The sequence below is a fragment of the Lontra canadensis genome, unplaced genomic scaffold (assembly GCF_010015895.1).
Source record: "Lontra canadensis isolate GAN:19392208 unplaced genomic scaffold, GSC_riverotter_1.0 scaffold196, whole genome shotgun sequence".
Lineage (NCBI taxonomy): Eukaryota > Metazoa > Chordata > Mammalia > Carnivora > Mustelidae > Lontra > Lontra canadensis.
The window spans coordinates 748,241-769,871 of NW_022631190.1; the positions used below are offsets into that span (position 1 = coordinate 748,241).

Sequence of the window (21,631 nt, forward strand, 5' to 3'; positions counted from 1 at the left end):
ACCTGGACAGTATTTAGCCGCTGGGCTGCCAATTTGAAAACCCAGACCTACCCTAACATTGCTTTTTTTTTTTTTTTTTTTAAGATTTTCATTTATTTATTTGAGAGACAGAAAGAGGGAGAAAGAAAGAAGGAGCGGGAGGTGGGGCAGAGGAAGAAGCAGACTCCCCGTTGAGCAGAGAACCTGACTCAGGACTCCCTCTGAGGACCCTGCGATCATGACCTAAGTGAAAGGCTGACACTTAACTGACTGATCCACTCAGGTGCTCCTGCCACTTTTCTTTAAGTTACTGTTTTTATGGGGCACCTGGGTGGTTCAGTGGGTTAAAGCCTCTGCCATCGGCTCAGATCATCATCCCAGGGTCCTGGGATCGAGCCCCACATTGGGCTCTCTGCTCGGCAGGGAGCCTGCCTCCCCATCTCTCTCTGCCTGCTACATCTCTCTCTGCTACATCTGCTGTCTGCCTACTTGTGATCTCTGTCTGTCAAATAAATAAATAAAATCTTAAAAAAAAAGTTACCGTTTTTATAAGGAAGAAACCGAATGTCAGAGATGCTGCCTGTGCCATTATTAGAACCCAGGGCTCTGTATTCCAGGTCAGGTTTCAGCCCATTGCTACAATGTCCCCAAAATGCATACCCCATAATTTGTGAACTCTTAGCTCTGCAAGGCAATACTGTTGCAATCTAAGGAATGGCTTATGGAGACTCTACAGTACAGAAATCTGGTGTCTTACTATTTTACTCCCCTGCATTTCCAAAGCTAGTCAGAAATGTATTATATTTTGGGTGCCTGAGTGGCTCAGTGGGTTAAGCCTCTGCCTTCGGCTCAGGTCATGATCTTAGGGTCCTGGGATCGAGTCCCGCATCAGGCTGTCTGCTCAGTGGGGAGCCTGCTTCCCCCTCTTTCTCTGCCTGCCTCTCTGCCTACTTGTGCTCTCTCTCTCTCTCTCTGTCAAATAAATAAAATCTTAAAAAAAAAAGGGATGTATTATTTTTATAAGATAGTCTAGCCCTGTGATTGTGGCAGTATCAGAAGAGAGATAAAAATATGCGTGATTTCACTTTCTAATGTCAGAGAAATTGGTGCACTTCATGGATGCTACTCGTCGCTCACTCCCGGTGCCTGAATGGTATGCAGCAGAATGGAGAGCGGCTCCCTACCAAGGCAAGGCAGATTGAGATGGCCGTGTCGTGTGACAGAGCTTGCTTGTTTCCAAGAGATCAGAATCTTTATTGAAAGTGCTCCCTTTTTTGATTTCCGGTTCAGGCCCACAGCAGTTGATAAAGTAGAATTACTTAGCCATTATCAGAAGTAGTTGTATTTCCGCAAAGAGATGGTACTAAACAAGAATTTATCGCTACAACAAGACTGATAGAAATCGCACAGATTATAATTCAATCAGACACCTAAAACAGCACACATATTGGCTGGTAGGCTATGTGCAAAACCTCCATTCACAACAAAAGAAACAACTGGGGGATATTTCACGTAGTCTGAATACTGGGAATAAATGTTATTCGCAAGTGGTGTTTTAGGTGGCCACAGGTTATGTCTCTATATAATTCGCAATAACATTTTATATAAATGCAATCCTAACAGAATACCGTTAGTCCAAAGAGTCAACTCTCTGTGACCTTTCCTGGCAGGTTTAATGTACTCTTCCAAGCATATTTCCCAGACTTCACTTCAGTCTTATTAGTAACTAGCTGGTCCTCCTACCCTCTTTGAAAATTGGGGAACTGAGGAATGAAAAAGGTTAGAGGTGAAGTCAAAATAATTGAAACCCAAAGCCTCAGTCCTATTTGGAACACCAACTTTTGATATCTAAACTATTTTTTGCAATTAAAAAAAAAAAGAATGTAGAACTCAAGGGCTCGATTCTACCATCGGACAGCCTGGGGTTGGCTAACCCGCTGGCTTTATTCCCCTCTGAGCCAAATTTCCTTGTCTGTAAAGTGGAAATAATGATACTATCTAATTCGTAGAGTGGCTGTAAATGTCTGATGATATGACAATGCAAAAACACAAAAACTTGGCATGTGATAACTAAGCAATAAATATTACCTGCTACTGTTATTCTTAACCTGGAACGGCTCGGATTCAGTGAGTCAGAGGCCTTGGAATAACTACACACTACCATGTCCTATAATCAAGTTTCCACCAATATTGTAATCTGGTATTGATTTCCTAATTATTATGTTTCTATTCTGCCTTGACTTTTCCAAGATCTCCCTTAGTTTATTGTCAAATAGTTTAAGAGCACAACTAGAAAAAGAAGATGCTCTTGCCCTTGGGGGCATTTCATGGCTTTGTATTTTCATCTCCAGTGACACAGAAGCTAACACGGGAATGGACAGACCAGTCCTCTGCAGGAGCACCAACTGATAAACGCTAGGTCCTCTGTCTTCCAAGCAGAACATGAGGCCCGTAATGTTTAATCGCAGGTGGGAAAATGGACTGTGAAGGCCTGGGTCCTCTCGCGGGGCCTGGGTTTGGGAGGGATCACTACTTGCAGATGTCCCCTTCTTGAAGTTGGCAAAGCAGACATTTTTCCCATGGTCTGGAAGGCCCTGCGTGATCTGGCCCCATGTCTCATCTCCCCACGTTTCTGGTCACATCACTCCCATTGTTATTCTCAGAAAACACCCAGTTTGGAAGGCCCTTCTGTGAGTTATCTACCATGGGGCTACCCCCTGCCTGCAACCCTATCGACCTTACCCTGCTTTACGGGGCAGCGGCAGCATCTTCTGCAGTTTTCTTACTAATTATGTACATTGTCTGTAGTAGGAGGATAAGCTACATGTAAGTAGGGGCTTCCTCCAATGTTGTTCACTGATAGAGCCTAAGTGCTCAGAAGAGTGCCTTGTGCTAACAAGCGCTCACTATATGTTTGTGGGATGAATGAATGGGTGGATGGTGAATGAATAAATGAACATATACTCATGGAGACTCTGGATTCCCAACAGCCACCGCTGTCTTCATGGAAGGAGCAACTGGCCAAGGCGAGAACTGGCAGGTAGCAACAGGTCCCAGGGGTAAAAAGTTCCCATTTGCTCCATGCAGATGCAAATAGGCATGCTGCTTTCTCCCAGTGCCAGCTGGAAAATGAACTGCGGGTTTCGCTTATTTAAAAAAAACATAAAACAAACTTCCACAGCCTTTCCCAGCACTTCAGGCCAAGCTAAACCGTCACAATTCAGGACGCCTGCATTCATCCACTAATGAGCTTTGAGGCCCTGGGAAAGTCAATGAACTTCATGGGGACCCAGCAAATGAAAGGACAACTAATTTTCTTTCCAACTTAAAAAATCACAGCCTCAGGAAAAGGGTAAAAACCAGTCAATCCCTGCTTGACCACTCCTCTCTTCCCTTCAACCAATGATTTCCAAATAAATACGGAGGTTTTAACAATTCACTCTCACAAGAAAACCGACAATATCCTATTGGGCCCATCTCATGAAAGAAATATTACTAGTGGGGTGTGACTCAGCTTGTATTCCTGTAGGTGATTCCTGAAGGTGATGGCTCCAGAGCCACATTTATGCTTTCTTTTCCCTGGGAACCATGCCCCTGACCAAACCAAACACGTCTCTCCCGAGAGGACTCCAATAGCTATCATTCTCCAATTGTTACCTGCTGAAGCTTATGGCGATATGGGGTCACTGCTAAAAAGCTAGATTCTTGATGATGTAGAAGTCCTTTAAGGAACACAGAGATATTCCAAATTACATCATCTCATCATTTCTGTTGAACCCAGAGGCCACAGGTAAACTGAGCTTTCCGAGTACCGGTAGAAATCTGCTTTGTACCAGTACTATTAGCAACCAAGTTTGCAGAAATCATGATCACTTTCCTTTACAGACCAACTATTTTCTTGCCATTGTACACCCAGCACCTTCCTAGCACTGAGGACACTGAGATGCAAACCACACCATCCTCGTGCTCAGGGAGCTGACTGTCTACGAGGAATAAAGATAGCCCCAAGAGAAACAAATAAAAAAAGAAGGAAGAGAAATGGCTCACATGTTCAAGTTAAAAGAAAGTTTAGAAGAAAAAAAAGTAGACATAAAAAAGAAAAAAGTTCTCAAAAATTAAATTACTGAAATGACTACCAAGATAAAAAATATCTTCAACACCATTGGTATGTATTATTCTATACAACCCACCATTTATATATATAGGTGGGCAGATACATTTTTTTCCCTTTTCTTCCATTTTTTCACAAAAATGAAAATGTGTTTTATCTAATCACAGCATTTTTTAAATGGATTAAAAATACCCATTACAATGGTTAATTGTTTATCCATTATAAATATAAATCTACAGCATTTTAACTGGCTAATATGTCCTTTCATAGTGTCCTTCAACGGACTTACTTTAAGCAATTACCTATTGGTTAACTTCTACATACATCTTGATGTAGTTGCCCAAATATTTATTTAGGATACATTCTTTTATATCTGTGTGTTTATCCACAGGTATTCCCAATTGTCCTTGAGTAAAGAGAATACCAACCTCCAATCTCCAGTTCCATAAGCAGGGGGTGTAAGTGTCCATTCTGTGTATATCATTTAAAAAAAAAAATCATTGCCAATCTACAAGTTAAGAAATAATATTTAATTCTTGTTTTCTTTTGCATTTATGTTCTTGGTATGATTCCATTTTGAGAACATCTTTATAGATAATTGATGTTTCTTACTTTGTTGATTGTTGTCTTGTTCTTAACTCAATCTTTCTCTTAGTCTCATATTTTACTATTGATTTATAAAAATTCTCCATCTCTAAAGGCTACTAAATTCTGTCTCATCATATACCAAATGGATGTTTTTTCTAAATCAGTTATCTGCATTATTATTATTATTATTATTATTATTATTTTTGTAATGGGAAACTTTAAGAAATGTATATGGGCAAGTTCATCAAAATTCTGTTTTGTATATATGCCCTTGCATATATGCCCTCATATATCTTTCTTTAGTATTTTACAGTTACAACTATTTTTCCTACTACTTTTACATTTTTAATTTTCACATTTACACCTACATTTAAGAGGGCATGATTAAAATCTTACTATAACTATTTCAGAAATCACATAAGAATATATAAAATCAAGGTGATCATACAAAAAGGATTTATTTACCCCGAAATACTTTTTTAATTCTAAATTTAAAGACAGGACTTATTGGGGAAAAAATAACCAGCAGTTCTTTTCACTTCCAAAGATTGTAATATTCAATTGTCAAATGACATGAAAATCTTGTTATTTTTCTGAGCTAACATTATTATATTCCTTTTGGTCACCAACTCTATTTGCTGTGTATGTTTTATCTTCTCAGCTGGACCACAGATAACTTTTGCATTAAGAGAGTAGACTGAGATTCTTCAATAAATTATCCATGAAATAGTAGTCATGGGATCCACACAATTTAATATATAATTTGGCATATAGTAAGCTCTGTCTAATTAAATAAATTTTGTGTGTCAGACACATATTAAGAACTCTAGAAAATGAATAAGAGGATAAGTGGTTAAAAGAATATTCTTAAAGTAATTAATCCCACAGCAACATATGGGACGAATAGAGATTCAAGATAGAGAGAGACGGATAGATCAAGTAGAAGTCTACAGCAAAATCTAGGCTTCCACTGAATGGGCCCACTAGCCTGAGGGACTAAGAGTGAGTAAAAGTTCCATGGACAGTAATCAGGAAGATGAGAAGAAAGGCAATCTGTGCAGGGCAAGGAGGGGAGCAGTGATTTTCGTATCAGACGTACTGAATCTACTTTCAGAGGGGCAAACTGTCAAAAATACAGGACTGGGACACACAGCTAATGGGAAAGGAAAGCAACCTATGAGAGTACTTACACAGTATCACACTGTCTTAGGTATTTCACTCACAGAACTGGAATTTAAATTTCAGTCATCCACACATTAGTGATAGGCAAGGAAAAAGACTCCCAGAGCTTGGTTAGATCATGGCTCTGCCATTTCTAGCTACAAAGACCTTAGGGCAATTTACTTACCATCTTTGTACACCTAAGTTTTGTCATCTAAGAAATGAGGAAATAAAAACGTCTCCCTCAAAGAGCTGGAATAAATGATATAATACATAAAAAGCAAATAGCATGATGCCTAAAATATAATTAAAACTCAATAAATGTACTAACTAGTGGAAAAACCAGAGAACTTAACAACTTGCTCTAGTGATGGTCTACATTAAGGGATAAAGGATAAAGATACTTAAAAGATGGAGGGGCACTTAGGTGGCTCAGTCTGTTAGATGTCTGACCCATGGTTTCGGCTCAGGTCATGATCTCGGGGTCACAAGATCAAGCCCCGTGTCAGGCTCCACACACAGCATAGAGTCTGCCTGAGAGTCTCTCTCTCCTTCTCCCTCTGTCCCTCCCCAGCTTGCCCACACATGCACTCACTCTCTCTGTCTCTAAATAAATAAATAAAATCTTAAAAAAAAAATGCTTAAAAGTTGGAGAGGTATATAGGGAAATGGGCACAACCTTGAAAACACAATGTTATGGAAATCATGGGGCTAACAGCTTCAAAGAAGTAGTTAATTAATACAATGTGAGGATAGACGAACGAACCATTTGGCCCTAGTTGTTCTTCATGTAAAAAGCAAATCTGGATCGCACTACATACCCAAAGTTGGTCATCCATGCCTGGTGGGTTCTTTTTGATAAAAGCACCATAGTAAGTAGCAATATTCCGGTGATGAGAATATTTCTTCAACATGTTAATTTCTTGTTTGATTTCCTCCTCTTCATCCTGTATTAGAATAAAAATATTCTGTCATGAAAATCTGTTGTCCTTAGTTGGGTTTTGTTTTTTTATCACCATCCATATCAACTATGTAATAAATTCTTTCTTAAGTTTTTTCTTTTGGGGGTGCCTGGGTGGCTCAGTCATTAAGCATCTGCCTTTGGCTGGGTGACGATCCCAGGGTCTTAGGATTGAGCCCCACTTTGGGCTCACTGCTCAGCAGAGAGCCTGCTTCTCCCTCTCCCACTCCCATTCCCCCTGCTTGTGTTCCCTCACTCGCTGTGTGTCTGTCAAATAAATAAATAAATATTTTTTTTTTCCCTTCTGTGGTTGTAAACACATATTATTATATAACTTGACTTTCTCTCTTGACTACAAGGAAAAAAATTACAAGACGACAAATTGGCAATCTAAGAGGGTCTTCTCTTTGTACAGCAAACAGGCATAGCATACAACCTGCTAGAAAAAGAAATTGCATCTTTGACCTAGAAAAGATCAAGGTAGACAGAACATTGAGATAAAATTCACTCTCGGCTTCCGGGAACTATGTCCACTGAGTACCTACCACTTATCATATCTGGTAGAGGAAAGGTTGGGGAAAGGAAAAAAAAAAATACAGTCTCTGAGATTTAAAATTTGTTAGGTTCATTTTCTTTGAAGCCTACTTTTATTGAAGTAACTGACTGAAGATGATGAAAGTCAGATGGGAAAGGGAGCGAGGATAGTTCCCTAGATCTGAGGAAGTTCACAAAACAGGAGTACTCATCTCACTTTCAGGAAACTAAACATAAAAAGAAAGGAGGAATGTGGTAGTGCCATGGATGTGAAAAGGGCTAACTCTCCTACAGACTAAGTTTCCCTATATTCAAGTCTCATTCATTCTGAATTTCAATTTGGAGTCCATCACCTTGGGCCACTTTAGGGAGCCCTAGCATTACCGTTGGAGTGCGCATGTGCTCTCCCATAATTTGATTTTGGTATGTACACATTAGTTGGACCATAAACCAGTATTTTATTTTAGAGATTGTTGGAAAAATATTTCCATCCCAGGAGAGTTGTTTTAGATGCAGAGGTAGCAACAGTGATCTCTGCATGTAGATTGCTATATCACCTTTACCTGAAAGGCTGCCCATGCTGTGTCCCTGTCTGTCCCCTTCCATCTTGGGCTGCTCAGCCTCACTTCAGTGTCTATGGCGTCATGCCCTTCTGTGGTCTTCCATGGAATATTTTCCCCTTCCTCGTCTTCACATAATTTTTATTCATTATTCCTACTGACTTTATATGACCTCCTTAGGATGTCTTCCCTAATTCTCTCAGGCCATGTCAAGTCCCCACCTCACCCCTCATCACTTTATCTTATCTACTCCCTACACTTAACACTTGTACCATATTGGTCTTGGTATGGAGATAAGTCATAATTGCTCTTTTACTCGACTCTCTTCTCCATGGATTGTAAGCCCTCCTCTGCCTTCAGGTCTCTGTTCCAGAGTCCCTTCCCCAGCAAAGCTCCCTGATCTGTCTCACTTGGTTTGAGCCTCGTGGATCATCATGTGTCTCTCCCTTTGTGGCACCTTTCCACATTTATCCCTCTGACCATTTGATCAAACTCTCTCTTCCCCATCAGCCCATAATAACTATAAACACAGGAATGGTGCCTGCTTTTGCTCTTTGTAACACGCCCTGCACCAGGCAAAATGCCTGTGAGGAAACATGAATAAAAGAATGAACACCTGCAAAAGGCAAGCTGCTTACAGCAGCGTTAGTGGGGCTTGAAAGGAAATGGTAAGAATGAGATGAGAAGAATGGTGAAACGCTGACATTTCCTGACCATGCAAAAATAAGTTTCAGCGAAAAACAATGGAGATTTGCCAACCTAGGAGAACGAAACATGTTACACATCACATGGGTTAACAAAATTGAAGACTAGGTGATCTCAAAATAGAATGTACAACCGGGGTGCTGAGCTGAGGAGAAGCATGTGGCCCTCACGGTGATGAGGGGAGTTGAGGAGGGAGGCGATGGCATACTGCTGATCACTGGGTTCTTTCCTGCAACTATCAGAAACTACCTGTGCCTTCGCTATTGGCCTGGGGTTGGGACTGAACTTCACGGATCTTCCACTTGGCAAAGGGTCCCCACAGCACACCTCAGATGTCTTACTGTGGTGCATAGTGAGCTATTTTAAACCTACCATGTGGGGCCAAATTATTGTGGACAAATGCAGGATGTGAGCAGTACTTTGGGGAAGCCTAAACAGAAGGGGAGAAAACAGACCTGAGGGCTTCTGTGGGCAGCCTGGTATCGACAGCTGCTTCCATTAAAGAGGTAACTACATGAGGCAATAAAATACCCTTCTCTCTCCCACGGCAGCCTGCTGGTCTCACCTTCAGTCATTCTTAGCAACAAGTTGGTTCTACAAGCATTGCTGCCAGCCTTCTAGGTTCTCAAGAGGATGGAGGGTAATGTGGGAGAATCCACTGGGTGGGGAGTGTAGTGTCTTAGAAAAAGTTTACTGTACTATTAAGAAAATAAGAATTTGTGAAACAGTTAAATAACAGTATAATTCAATATATAGTTAAATCCAAAATAAATAGTATTCGAGAACAGAATGAAGGCAGCAGCTCTCTATCATTTTGCAAAGGTAAACTGAGTCAATATGAAAATGAAGAAAGCATAGGCACTGAGTCAGAAAAATGAGGGTGGGCAGGTGGGATGTATGTTCTCTTTGGGCTCCATGATCTTAGGAAAGTAACCTATCTTTTACAATGTCAGTTTTCTCTTCTATAATTAGATAGAGATTTTATAATAGAATTTTATTATAAGCCACAGTCTTTTGTGATATTTGAATGAAGTATGTGAAAGTTATAAAGTGTAATACAAAATAAACATTATTTTTAGTCTTGTCAACCAAAAAATAAAAAAATAACAACAGTGGAAGAGCACGAATGGAGGTATCTTGAATTTTAGTTTAAATTGCATGGTTTCCAAACACAATTACGGAACCACTGTGGGTCATTGCTATGTAGCTCTAGCATAGAACCTTGATCTTGATCTTGTAAGTGGGCATGCATTTTATTGGGCTACTATTTATCCCAATTTCTAGTCTAGGGCAGTGGTGGCAGCAAGTTAGCGGTATTGACAAGGACACACTTACTAGTAACTGCAGGAACTTATTTATCCACTCGACAAGCAGTCTACCCTCTCACAACATGGCTATTGAAAAGCATGAGTTACAATGCTTTCAAAAAGACAAAAACAACAACAGAGGCTATAGTTAGATTACAAAGTTCTAAGAGAAGGATGTCTTCTGTTTTGTAAATGGATTATTATGTCTTGAGAATTAAGCAAAAGGATCAAGCCCACCAGGAAATAAACGACCTCTGGGTCATAATGAAAAACAAAATAATGGTACCAAATTGTCACAAATTTTAAAAGGGACTGGTTTTAATAAGCCAAGTCTGGTAAACAGGAAGAACCGTTACTTCAGTCATAAATCTATTCCAAGTCGATTCATTACGTACCCTCAGACATTGCATATGGACTCTCTAAATATCAGTTATGTGAATGAAAATAAGAATATCCATTTAAACCACCTCTCAGGCTTAGAAATTATCAGTGCTTATTTAAGCATAGCTTTATTATCAAAATAAAGAAGACTTTCTTTTGCAAGATCACAGGAATCTATTTATTGCTTAGTATTTGTGGTAGCCTTGGATAGGGGAGGGGTGGAATGGCCATGATGTTTGGCAGCCTCCCTCATGAGGAGATGGGAGCCCATTTCCTCTTCTTGTCTCTGGGCTCGGTCATGTGACTTGTTTTGGCCAATGGGACATTAGCAAATGTGACCTAACAGAAGCTGGAAAATTACTTGTGGACTGGGGCTAGCTCTCTCTAATTGCTTGCGGACAAACCTTCTGAGTGAGAAGGCAGGCCTGGCCTCCTGGAGGATGGCAAACCATGTAAGAAAAAGTGGTTTTCAAAGGCAAAGAAATAGATGTTTCTAGGAGATGCTTTTAAGCCACTGACTACCTCTGATGATAATACCACAGAATGATATGATACTGTGGTCAGAAAACAGAGCCAAAGCCAACCTTACGTAATGTTCGCTATGTACGAGAAACTGTGTATTTAATATGCAAAACAGCTCTATGAAGTAGATGATTAAATGATCCCATGTAAGTGAGGAAAATGAATTTCAAAGAGGTTAAGAAATCTCCCAAATTCTTTCGTATCTTATATGTTAGAGCTAAGATTCAAAGTGAGATTCGTCTGACTCCAAAGCCGGTGCTCTTAATTCTATACTGAAAACTCCTAGACAGAAGACCAGTTACCCTTGATGTTAAAGCTGCTAATCATGAAGGAAGTGTTTGGGAGCATTTTAAGCCAGGGATAAAGAGAAACCTGCCTTTGGTCCTCCAATTAAAGAAACTTGTTAGCACACAATAGTACTTGCTTATGAATGACATCAGGGATTTTAAGTTGCATATTTAATACAGGGAATATACTTTAAGCATCTACAATATGCTAGGATTGAAAAATGGAATTAATAAGATACTTAATATTAGTGTGCTCTATGACAAAGAGTTTGCCCAATATTTAGGTCGTGATGCATGGAACAAAAATAAAACTGTGTAATAAAACTATGATAAGTCAGGGGACTGGTCAGTCTGAACTCAGAAGAAAGTACGAGGCATAGAGACTCCTATATGCCACTTGACCCTAGCCATGTGGTCACTGGTTGGGACCGCGGCTGTCGCTCTCCACAGCACGGGCCGGCCTTAGGCCTTAGGTGGTTGTTTGTGTTAACTCCCCCATCCTTCTCAACTTCACTGTCGATGGAATATGACACAAAACTGAAGACAATTTACTGTTAAAGAATCACAGGCATTAGAATGTGAAGGGATGGTTGACATTTTCTAGGATGTAATTTTAAAATGTTTTAAAATAATTTATAATTGTGAGATCCCTTCCTCCAGCGGAAGTTTTATTCAGGATGGCCACATACAGCATCAACAGAAACTGGATTTTAAAAGTCAGCAATATTTATTTTTATGAATTTATGTCATATCTCATTATAAAATTAATCGGTGACAACAAAGAAGCTGCTTTAGTGACTACAAAATTAGAGTTTCTGAAAGCAATACAAAAGTCACATATCAGCTTCAATATCTCATTAATTTTCAGGTTTGTTTTGTTTCCGAAGGAGAGAGAAAACCTACATTCCTAAGGTAAGTAGTTGCAAATTTCTCTTTTTAAAGTGACGACTTTGAAATTTCTGTGGAAATTCTTCTTACCGAATGAAATTCTGCACCCGAATGGAGGAACCTAGCAGTCTAAATGAAGAGGCTGCTATATCCAGCGTGTTTGTTGGTAGATAGCATACAGCTTGAGGTTTGTTTTGCATCACAGTTTATTAAATATCAACATGCACTAAAAACTAAATGATAATTAAGCATGTATGTATCTCCTTGAATTATCTCACAGTGGGGTTATACACCTATAAATTATACTTTTACAGATCGAAAGAAACAGACCCAGCATGGTTTAAGGAGTCGCTTGAGCCTTAAAAGGACTGGGACTTTGCTATGACCTCCTGCAGGCAGTACCTGGATTTGCTGTGTTGTTAACCTTAAGAGAATGAATGCATCCCATAGATACGTAACCACTGACGGCATCCCAGGCGCAATGTTAAATGCTAATACAACAACAATACAACAATGGGCGCCACAATGAAACTTGCAATAGGCTAGTGGGGACACAGATGGAAATCAAAGAATGACACAGATGCACGGAAACTTACAAACAGGAGAGGTATGGGCAACCAACCTAACTGGAGGCATCGGGGGACACAATGCCTTTCAAGTTCGAGCTGAATTCTGAAGGCCTTGTGGGGTTTACCCACTTAGGAAGAGAGAAAAACGTGATGTTGTGTGACTAAGGAGGGAACTGTTCTTCTGGCAGAAAATTAGTGATTGCCAAGGCCCTGTAGCCAGAAGGACTGTGGCACGTAACCTCCTACAGGGATTGTTGGTACCATCGAGAGACAAAGGAAAATGTCTACATTTTATTTATTACAGTGTCACTGTAATAACAGTAATACACACTGAACACAACACTCTACATATTTCTCTCAAATGTTTTCTTTATCAATAACTCTGCTTACTTCTCACCACAAACTTAATGAGACAAGGGGTATTATCTACAAGGCGAGGTTAAGGGATGTGCCCAGGGTATGGAGCCCTTAAGTGTCAAAACGAGGATATTCCCAGATGCAAGTGCCGATCTGCAGGGCTCCCCTTGACCATGAGGCTAAGCTGTTCTCTCCTGCTGGGAAGAGCCGGCCCTCAGAGAAACCGCTAACGTGGCCCAATGCGCCTCTTTCTCACACCTAAGCCTCCACCGACTCCCAAGAAAACCATGAATTAAAAGGAAAAACAAAACAAAACAAATCATGCTCAAGTAATCCAGAAGTAAATGAGTTCAGCCCCTTGTAGTGTTGTCACTAACTGGCCTAAAGTCAGCCATAAATGAAGTGGCTTATGTCGTCCTTAAGCCACCTCTCTGACATGTTGTGCCTGCACGTAGGACAAGCCTCCACATCCAGGCCATCTGCCCAATGTGCATGCACATATGCAGAGACCCAGGCACACATAAGCCACCAAGCAGAGTATATATAATCCGTAGGCAAGATAGGGGGAGACGCGTAAGTGTGCATGTAGCCAGCAGCTTGGCTTGTCGTTTTTAGAACTCTAGAAGCTTTCCAAGTTCTACATGCTCTATGCCATACAGAACCGAAGCATTAAATACCTCCCAAAGGTAAAGCGTATTATGGAGACAAAAATAACCTTTCTTTATCTTTGCTAAATGTTCTCATCAGGTACTTTATCAGATGGTCTGTCTGCGAAAGACACCTACCTGAAGAACCACAAAGGAATCCCAAAGAGGTGTATTCAGAGGGGTCTCTGCCGTGGAGGGCCTGGAATGGGGATTCCCAGGCTCTGTGGAACCCACGGGAGGGTCAGATTCCTGCAGCTGTGAGCACCCTTCTCCCAGGCCTACCAACACAGAGCAAGATCTGAACTCATCCTCGGATCTCACGGAGCTGTCACTTTATCAGGAAACGTGAGCAGCCCAGATAGATACTTTCTCTTAAATTCTCTCTTAATACTCTCTGCACACTCCTTAAAAGTTCATCAGAACTGTGATTCAGTCATTGTTCAACTGTCTGTTAAATGTCTCTAATGCATGTTGGAATGTAAGATTCCAGAAGACAGTGTGAGTGTCCGTTCTCCTCACGGCTGTCACTCTAGAACACAGCACACGCATGCATCCCTAAATGAATGAATAAATGAATGACTGATTATGGCTTCCGTCTTCAGCTTCTGGAGGAATCTAGCCAAACATTCCCTCCTAGATCCTGCTCTATACGAAGTCATCTTGTATATGCTTGGGGTGAGGCTAATTTTGTCTCTGGGAAGACTAATAACTCTGTAACTGAAGCTTATGATGAGGCGCCAGGTCTCTTTGAGGATAAGGAAGTGGTCTCCCAGGAGCCTCTGGTAGAGGGCTTTGCCCATGGTTAATGGGTTCAGTGAATGTTTGCTGGTGACGACAGAGCTGAGTCAAACTATTTACACATATTAATGAGTAGCTAACCCAGGGATGGTGCATCATTCATAGCACAGACTGCCATCCCCACACTCTCATCTACTAATGACAGAAGTTCAAGGTACTCTTGAAAATCCTCTTGCCATTCCAACTGCCTGCCCCACTCAGGTACCCGCTGGATCTTTCCTTGACTAATAATTAGCATCATTTTTTGAGGACCTGTTATGTGCCGGGCCCTAAAAATTATAACATTTTAGCCTCAACACAAGTTTGCAATGTGTGTATTTATACTAACACACAAGAAAAATGAGATTCAGCAAGGTCTGAAAGCTGCCCAAGGTTCCAGTCCATAAGGAGAGCGGTCCAGTGTGATCTGAGCTCTACCTGGGTCAGCAGGCCAAGCAGCAGGAGTACGCCCTCATCTTTCATTCCTATAACTGGGCTGTGGGGAGGGTGGAGACACCCTAATTGGCTGAATTTGAACTTCAACTCTGCCATTTACTATCTGTGGGGCTTGGGCAAGTTACTCAGGCTCTTCATGCCCTCAATCACTCATTCATGAAATGAACACAGTAGCAGTGTCCACTAATGAGAGCTGTTTCGAGGATCAAATGAGCTAACATGTGGTTAACAAAGTACAGCAGTGTTTGGCACAGGGTAAGTACAGAGCCATTTTTATTTTGACCATGGTTGTTGTTGTTGTTGTTGTTACTATTATTAATAATGCTATGTTCTGTGCTACCAATCACTCCACCGAATGGCCTCTCTTCAAGAGGGAGGAACCAAACCTGGTTGGAGCCATGTGTTCTCTGACTCTTACAAACGACTCGAGATTAAACACATTTTTTTTTTCCTTTTGTCCAGTCTCAGCAAACATCCACTGAACCCATTAACTACGGGCAAAGCCCTCTGCCAGAGGCTCCTGGGAGACCACTTCCTTACTCCTCAAAGAGAGCTGAAGCCTGGTCATCAGCTTCAGTTACAGGAATTGAGCAGGCAAGACAGAAATAGAAACTCAGTCAAGCAGGGTTTAAAATGGATCCTCCTAGTAGGCAAACGTTTAGTAAACGCTTATTGAATAAACTAATGGAAAAATTCACACTAAATTAAACACTAAGTGCCCTTCTATCTTAACTGGAGACCTACAGTAATGTGGTGGAGAGGATGGACTTTAAGGATAGAGTTAAAATGCCTAGGCTGTGGGGTGCGTGGGTGGCTCAGTGGGTTAAGTCTCTGCTTTCGGCTCAGGTCATGATCTCAGGGTCTTGGGATCGAGCCCCGAGTGGGCTCTCTGCTCAGCAGGGAGTCTGCTTCCCTCTCTCTCTGCCTGCCTCTCTGCCTACTTGTGATTGCTGTCCGTCAAATAAATAAATAAAATCTTTAAAAAATAAAATAAAATAAAATGCTCAGGCTGAAATAGTCACCCCCCACGTACATGTTACACTGAGCAGGATACTTAATATGCCTGGTCTTCTCATGTCTGTAATGGTGCTGTTAATGGAAGCTGTTTAGTAGGTTCCCAAAAGGGTTAAATAATCAATATATAGGGAGGATTTAAAAGAGTTCTGGCTCACAATAATCACTCCACCAATGTTAGTTACCATTATTACTACTTTTGGCTGAAACATTACAAAGGCCCCGGAGAGGTTCTCTACTTAAGGACCACATCGGTTTTAAGCACATTCACTACAGTGATATTTGCTATCACGGTGGTGTAATTCTCCTCGTTTTGCCTACTCAGCCACCTTCCCACCCTCTTCTCAAATATCTCTCTTGCTTTCCTTTGAGGAATCATCCTTTCCAACCCTTAGTCTTTCTAGGTTCCAGCGCCAGGGACCCAGTCCAGATACGGAGGAAGGAAAACAAGGGTTGGTTCAGGACTGGGGATGTGACCCAAGCTGATATTCGGACTGGCACTTGGCTGGGACTAACAATAATGAAGCCATCAGAATATGGACCTGGACTGTTGGTGGGAAGAAAGCAGAGCCAAGCGATGGAGAGAAAGAACGTTCCTAATCACATCATCTGACTTCTAGTAAATTCCATCCTCAGCTTCATTTGGTTTGAGTGGGCTTTGGGTACTAAAACCCAAGCTGTGCTGAGTAATAAGATTAGAACCAATTTCTATAAAGGTGAGAACCTATGATACTAAGTTAGGATCTCCTTAAGTCCTATGTGGGCTTCAAGGTATCATTGCAAAGGGACTAGTTTACACCAGGAATTTTACCCAAATGAAAATGAGGATTATTTACAGGGTTATCAAAGAACCACAGTCCCTTCACATATGTTGGCCAGGAAGCAGTGAATAAAAAAGCCTAGAAAAGTGCCCCTCTGACTTTCAGGAATCTGGAGTTCCTTGAGGGGCTTGTAAAAAAGGCGGATTCAGAGACCCCACCCAGAAATTATACAGCAGGTCTAGAAATCTGCATTTCTCATAAATACCACCGGAGGGCTGACCGTTCACGGACATTGGTAGTCCACTTTGAGAAACACTACCCGAGAGGGCCCAGTTTTGTTTAGATATTGTAGGCAAATCTGGAGTACACAAACCCAGCTGGGAAGGAATCCCCAGAAAGCTGCGAAATGAAGAAATTCTCATAATTATTTCAGGAACTAAAACAACTTCAAAGACTGAGTCTGAGTTGGAGTACTAATTCTGAAGCAAATATTGGCAAATTTGGAAGTGTCTCAGCTCTAAAACCAGAAGAGCAGAAGCATTATATCCAGTTCTTTCTGTGGCTAGTTTCTATTAGGAGAAAAGAGAGAGGGGGGAAAAAAAAAGAGCAAGTGGTGTAGAGTAAAAACAATAATCTAAAAATTGATTTCATGCTTATGGTTTTATCAATTTCATTACAATCAACTATAGTAACTGCAGTAGATCACTGCAAACAATTAACAAAGACGACCTCTGAGAATTCATCTCGGTTTTTAGCAGAGCAGCTATAATGAGCACAATTATAATAATTGGTAAGAAGCTTTTACAGCATTCCATAATACACAAAAGACAACATGGCAAAATGAAATAGATTGTTTTCCAAGGCTACCACACAAATTTCACAAAGGAAATCTTATGCTGACTGTAACGTGTACAGGGGTGATACTAGAGTCATTTGATGCTGTATCAGACATCATGGGAATTGAGAAAACTATCTCCTGATGTGAGGCTTATATTTATCTTTGTTAAGGGTCAGTGCTTATAAAACAGTCAGTGATGTGTATGAATCAGGGAAACTACCCAGCCTTTTCAACAAGGGTTCCCTAAGAAAATTAAGTCCAAGTCCTATAAAGCATCCCCTGTACACAATGGACTGACTTTCCTATGTCCTGACAACAGCCTTAGCTCTGTACCATCCTCTGGGGGGCTGAGAAAAGAGTCTCTCATATTCATTTTCTGCAGGGCTTTGCTATCTTGTGAACCTAGTTTAGAAAGGCTAACTGATACTCCTTCAACTGAAAATACATATTCTGGGATAAATAGCTCTGTTGATTTCAAAGCAAGGTGGCCTAGCAAGACTAAGTGGTTCTTCAAGCAACTTAAAGTCTCAAAAATAGAACCAGAAACAATTGTCAGTAATAGTCAGTGCTCTCAAGTCCTACTTTATGCATCAACATACAACGTTGAGCACTGAGATTAATGGTAGAAATCACTGTAGTTCCACGGAACCACACAACAGAACTTTCCAGCATGAATGTCTTGCAATGTCTATACCCAGTAACTGTTAAATTGCCAAGTGCACTGCATTATGTGGAGAGCCTATTCAATCCAAGGAAAATAGAATATCATGATTTCAGCAGAACTGCACAATAAATTCTGACTTGTTTTGTGTATAAAAACTTTGTAAAAGGCTTACGTATTTATAATGGATTTCTCTGTAGAGACTGATAGTACCTGATCTTGACTTTTGTGTTAGATCTGCTAACTGATCACACCAATACCCATTCTCCTTCCAAAACTAACAGAATGAGATTTTTTTATCATGTTATGTTAGTCACCATATAGCACATCATTAGTTTTTGATGTAGAGTTCCATGATTCATTGTTTGTGTGTAACACCCAGTGCTCATTATAACCCGTGCCTTCCTTAATACCCATCACCAGGCTACCTCATCCCCACAGCCCCCTCCCCTCTGAAACCCTCAGATTATTTCCCGGAGTCCACAGTCTCTCACGGTTCGTCTCCCCCCTCTGATTCCCCCTCTTCAGTTTTTCCTTGCTTTTCCTAATGTCCTCCGTGCTTTTCCTTATGTTCCACGTATGAGTGAAACCATATTTTTAATTGCACCTCACTGTACCAATTGGGAAAATAAAAGACTGCATTTCCCAGTTTCCCTTGCAGCTAGGTATAGCCAAGGAAAGCAGAAGTTAAATAGAAACGTATACAAGTAGGAAAGATTCTAGTGGAAGGAGCTCTTTTCTGTACCCTTCTGCTTCCACCCAGTCACTCTCCCTGTCTTGCTGCCAAAGAATGGGATCAATGGAAATTGACAACCAGCTTGAACCTGGAGTGCAGAAGCCGCAGGGCCACATTGTTGCCATAAACCCGGGCTGTAGATTCTGCACTCTTTTAACACCAGAGAGGGAGATGCTTTGGCCTTTCTTATTTTGAGTAATTAACGTAATTAATATAAAATACCTGCAGTTTTGTATTCAGTAAAGGCCAAGTGAATCAATAAACTAACAGGGATCAAATATTTGAACTGATTTGCAACCTTTGAATAACGAATTTATTTGTATTTATTGTATTTATATATCAAAAATGTATTTATTGTATTGATTTATCAAATACATAATTCAAATAAAAGGACAAATAAAAGGAAGTAGTACTTTATCTAATGCCAATAAACATGGGGATAATTTTCTGCTGGTGAAGAAGACATACAATTTAAAGACAAATTCAGATCAGTAATAAGTAAGGAAAGGAAGTCAGTACAATGTGTGGTATAAATGAACATTAGTGAAATTAGTATTCTGGGAGACATGCACTATATGATATATATACTTAACAAAGGTTACAGACTGGGCCAGAAGAGACACGGACTGAAATCTGACAGGCAGATATACTGCTTGCCTTTTTAAATTTGGATGTTGGTTCTTGATATTGTGGTGTGATTCATTCATTCTATGTCTATTTACATTGAATAAACCACTTCCGGGCTGAATGGAAGACTTTGGTCTTTTAGCTTTTATGTAGGGCAGGCAGACATCTTAGAAAAATCCCCAGAACAATAGAAAATTATTAACATGCTTTTGATGTCCAGTGAGTCCTTTCAAGTCTGATTTTTGCTTTATACTCTCGAAAAGGCATTAAAATATTTTAAATAAACCTAGCAAAAAGGACTGAAAGCATGAGATTATATTTACAATAAAGTCTATTCCTTCGATTGCTTTTGATCACCCAGGCAGAAATTTTATTTCAGTGTTGCTCCATAATAATAAGAATTTTTGGTTGTAAGGATTATCTGGTCGATATTTCGGAGGAGGAAAATATTCATGTGAAATTTCCTAATCAAGCTGCAGTAGCTACCCAAACATTTTCTACTCCAGTGTTAGGTGGACCTTTGGGAAAATTGCTAAGACCCATCTCTTCTGTGTAATCTCAGTATTATTCTTTTAATACCTTCAAATCCGTGTTCTGTCTTCATATGCAAATATCCATGGTTGTGTTTATGTAAATTTTCAACACACATTATCCACTCTAACTACATAAGGCAGTGGGTGGGTATCTAATTTAATTAGGGTGATTTATCTGTGGTCTTCTCAGTCAGCTGTTCAATACTCTTAACTGCTTTATGTTAAGCTCAGTGGGGAAAGACCTTAGATGTTTAAGAAGATTCTATCTCTGAAAAATGATTTTTTATCACTAATTTCTCTATCACAAATATATAGTCATTGAGATGGCAAGATAAAGATACGTTACCCCTGTGACGTCCATAACTTTAATGGCTGCAAGCTGGCCCGTTTTAACATGACGACCCTGTAAAGGAAAAAAATAATAATAAAAGGCTTTAGTTCTGATAAGCAACATCCACATTCAGTTCCACCCATAGCAAACAATTACCTAGATCACGGTTATAAAATGCAGTTGGGGAAAACGGACACATACACACACACACACGCATGTAGGCACACACACACACACACACACACACACACACATCTTAAAAGCTTTAAGGATCAATTTACATTCAGTGTTTACTTTGTAAAACATCTCCATCACTTTGTTTTTGGGTTTGTTTTCATGGTGATTGTTAAGTTAACCAAAAAAGGTAATGTTGAATAATTTGGTTCTATCTTCTCTCCGAGGTGGTAGGTAAGGGCTTGCGTGCGAAGAAGGGGAGGTAGGCCTGGGTGGTGGGGACATAAGTATCTCCTTTGTCAGGAAATACTCAGTATGTGAAGAAACTTTAGTTTCCTTGATTATGAAAATATCTTGGATTTTAACAGTCTCAACTGGATAGGATTCTGCTCTTGCTTGAGATCACAGATGTATCCTTATCTTAAAAGTGAGCCTAAAATAAAACAGATAGTAATAAGTCCAAATTTGTGATCAAAGAGGCAGCATTGAGGGTGAGCCTCTGCTGGCCCAAGGCAGGCCTCTTGGTCTTCGGGATCACCACAGAGTGTCAACCACACCGAATCAGAAGAGCATTGGGTGTGGTGAGAGGACAACGCCAGAACAGAAGCTTTCTCTTGAATTTTTGGTTGAGAAACCCTTGCTTCTTGAGAAACTTGAAGTCTACATGCAACTCTCAGATGGTAGAGAGGACAGTCAATGTGCGTTACTTCTAAATGCATTTTATATTTGGCTTCTAAAGTACATTTCCGCTAGGACTGATACCAGGTAGTAATATTATACCTCCAAGATCAGGTGGATTCAAATGCCAGCTGCATGACCTTAGACCAGTCCCCTGACCTTCCCTCACCTTCCAGGCTTCAGTTTCCTCATCTGAAAAATGGAGACAGTGGTACTTGACTCCTGGTATTGCAGTGGGGACTGAATGTGATAATGTAGCTACAGTGCTTGGCGGTGCCTGGCACAGGGGAGGTGTCCGCAGATGTGGCCTACGATTAGTTATAACCCTGTCTTGTGATTAATGTTAAATGTTGTCTTTCTTCCTAGCTTATGTTTCATGAAGTCCAGGGCCATATCTCGTCATTGTATTTCAGTGTCTGGAATGGTGGGCGCTCACCCCACAGCCGGAGTGGTATGGTTATGGTGATGGAGGCATGGACGCTTGTAGC

At 40.6% G+C, this 21,631-nt stretch overlaps 1 protein-coding gene across 8 annotated transcripts in view; it reads right to left on the reverse strand.

Annotated features, from left to right (window-relative positions):
- TNIK (TRAF2 and NCK interacting kinase) overlaps window positions 1–21,631 on the reverse strand; it is a 376,662-nt gene that overhangs the window by 134,775 nt on the left and 220,256 nt on the right. For all 8 annotated transcript variants that reach the window (XM_032847930.1, XM_032847923.1, XM_032847929.1 and 5 more), the window contains exons 3-4: window positions 20,307–20,363; window positions 6,661–6,786 (exon numbers count right to left, since the gene is read on the reverse strand). In XM_032847930.1, the coding sequence (XP_032703821.1) occupies window positions 6,661–6,786; window positions 20,307–20,363 (183 nt within the window). The remainder of the gene's footprint in view (window positions 1–6,660; window positions 6,787–20,306; window positions 20,364–21,631) is intronic.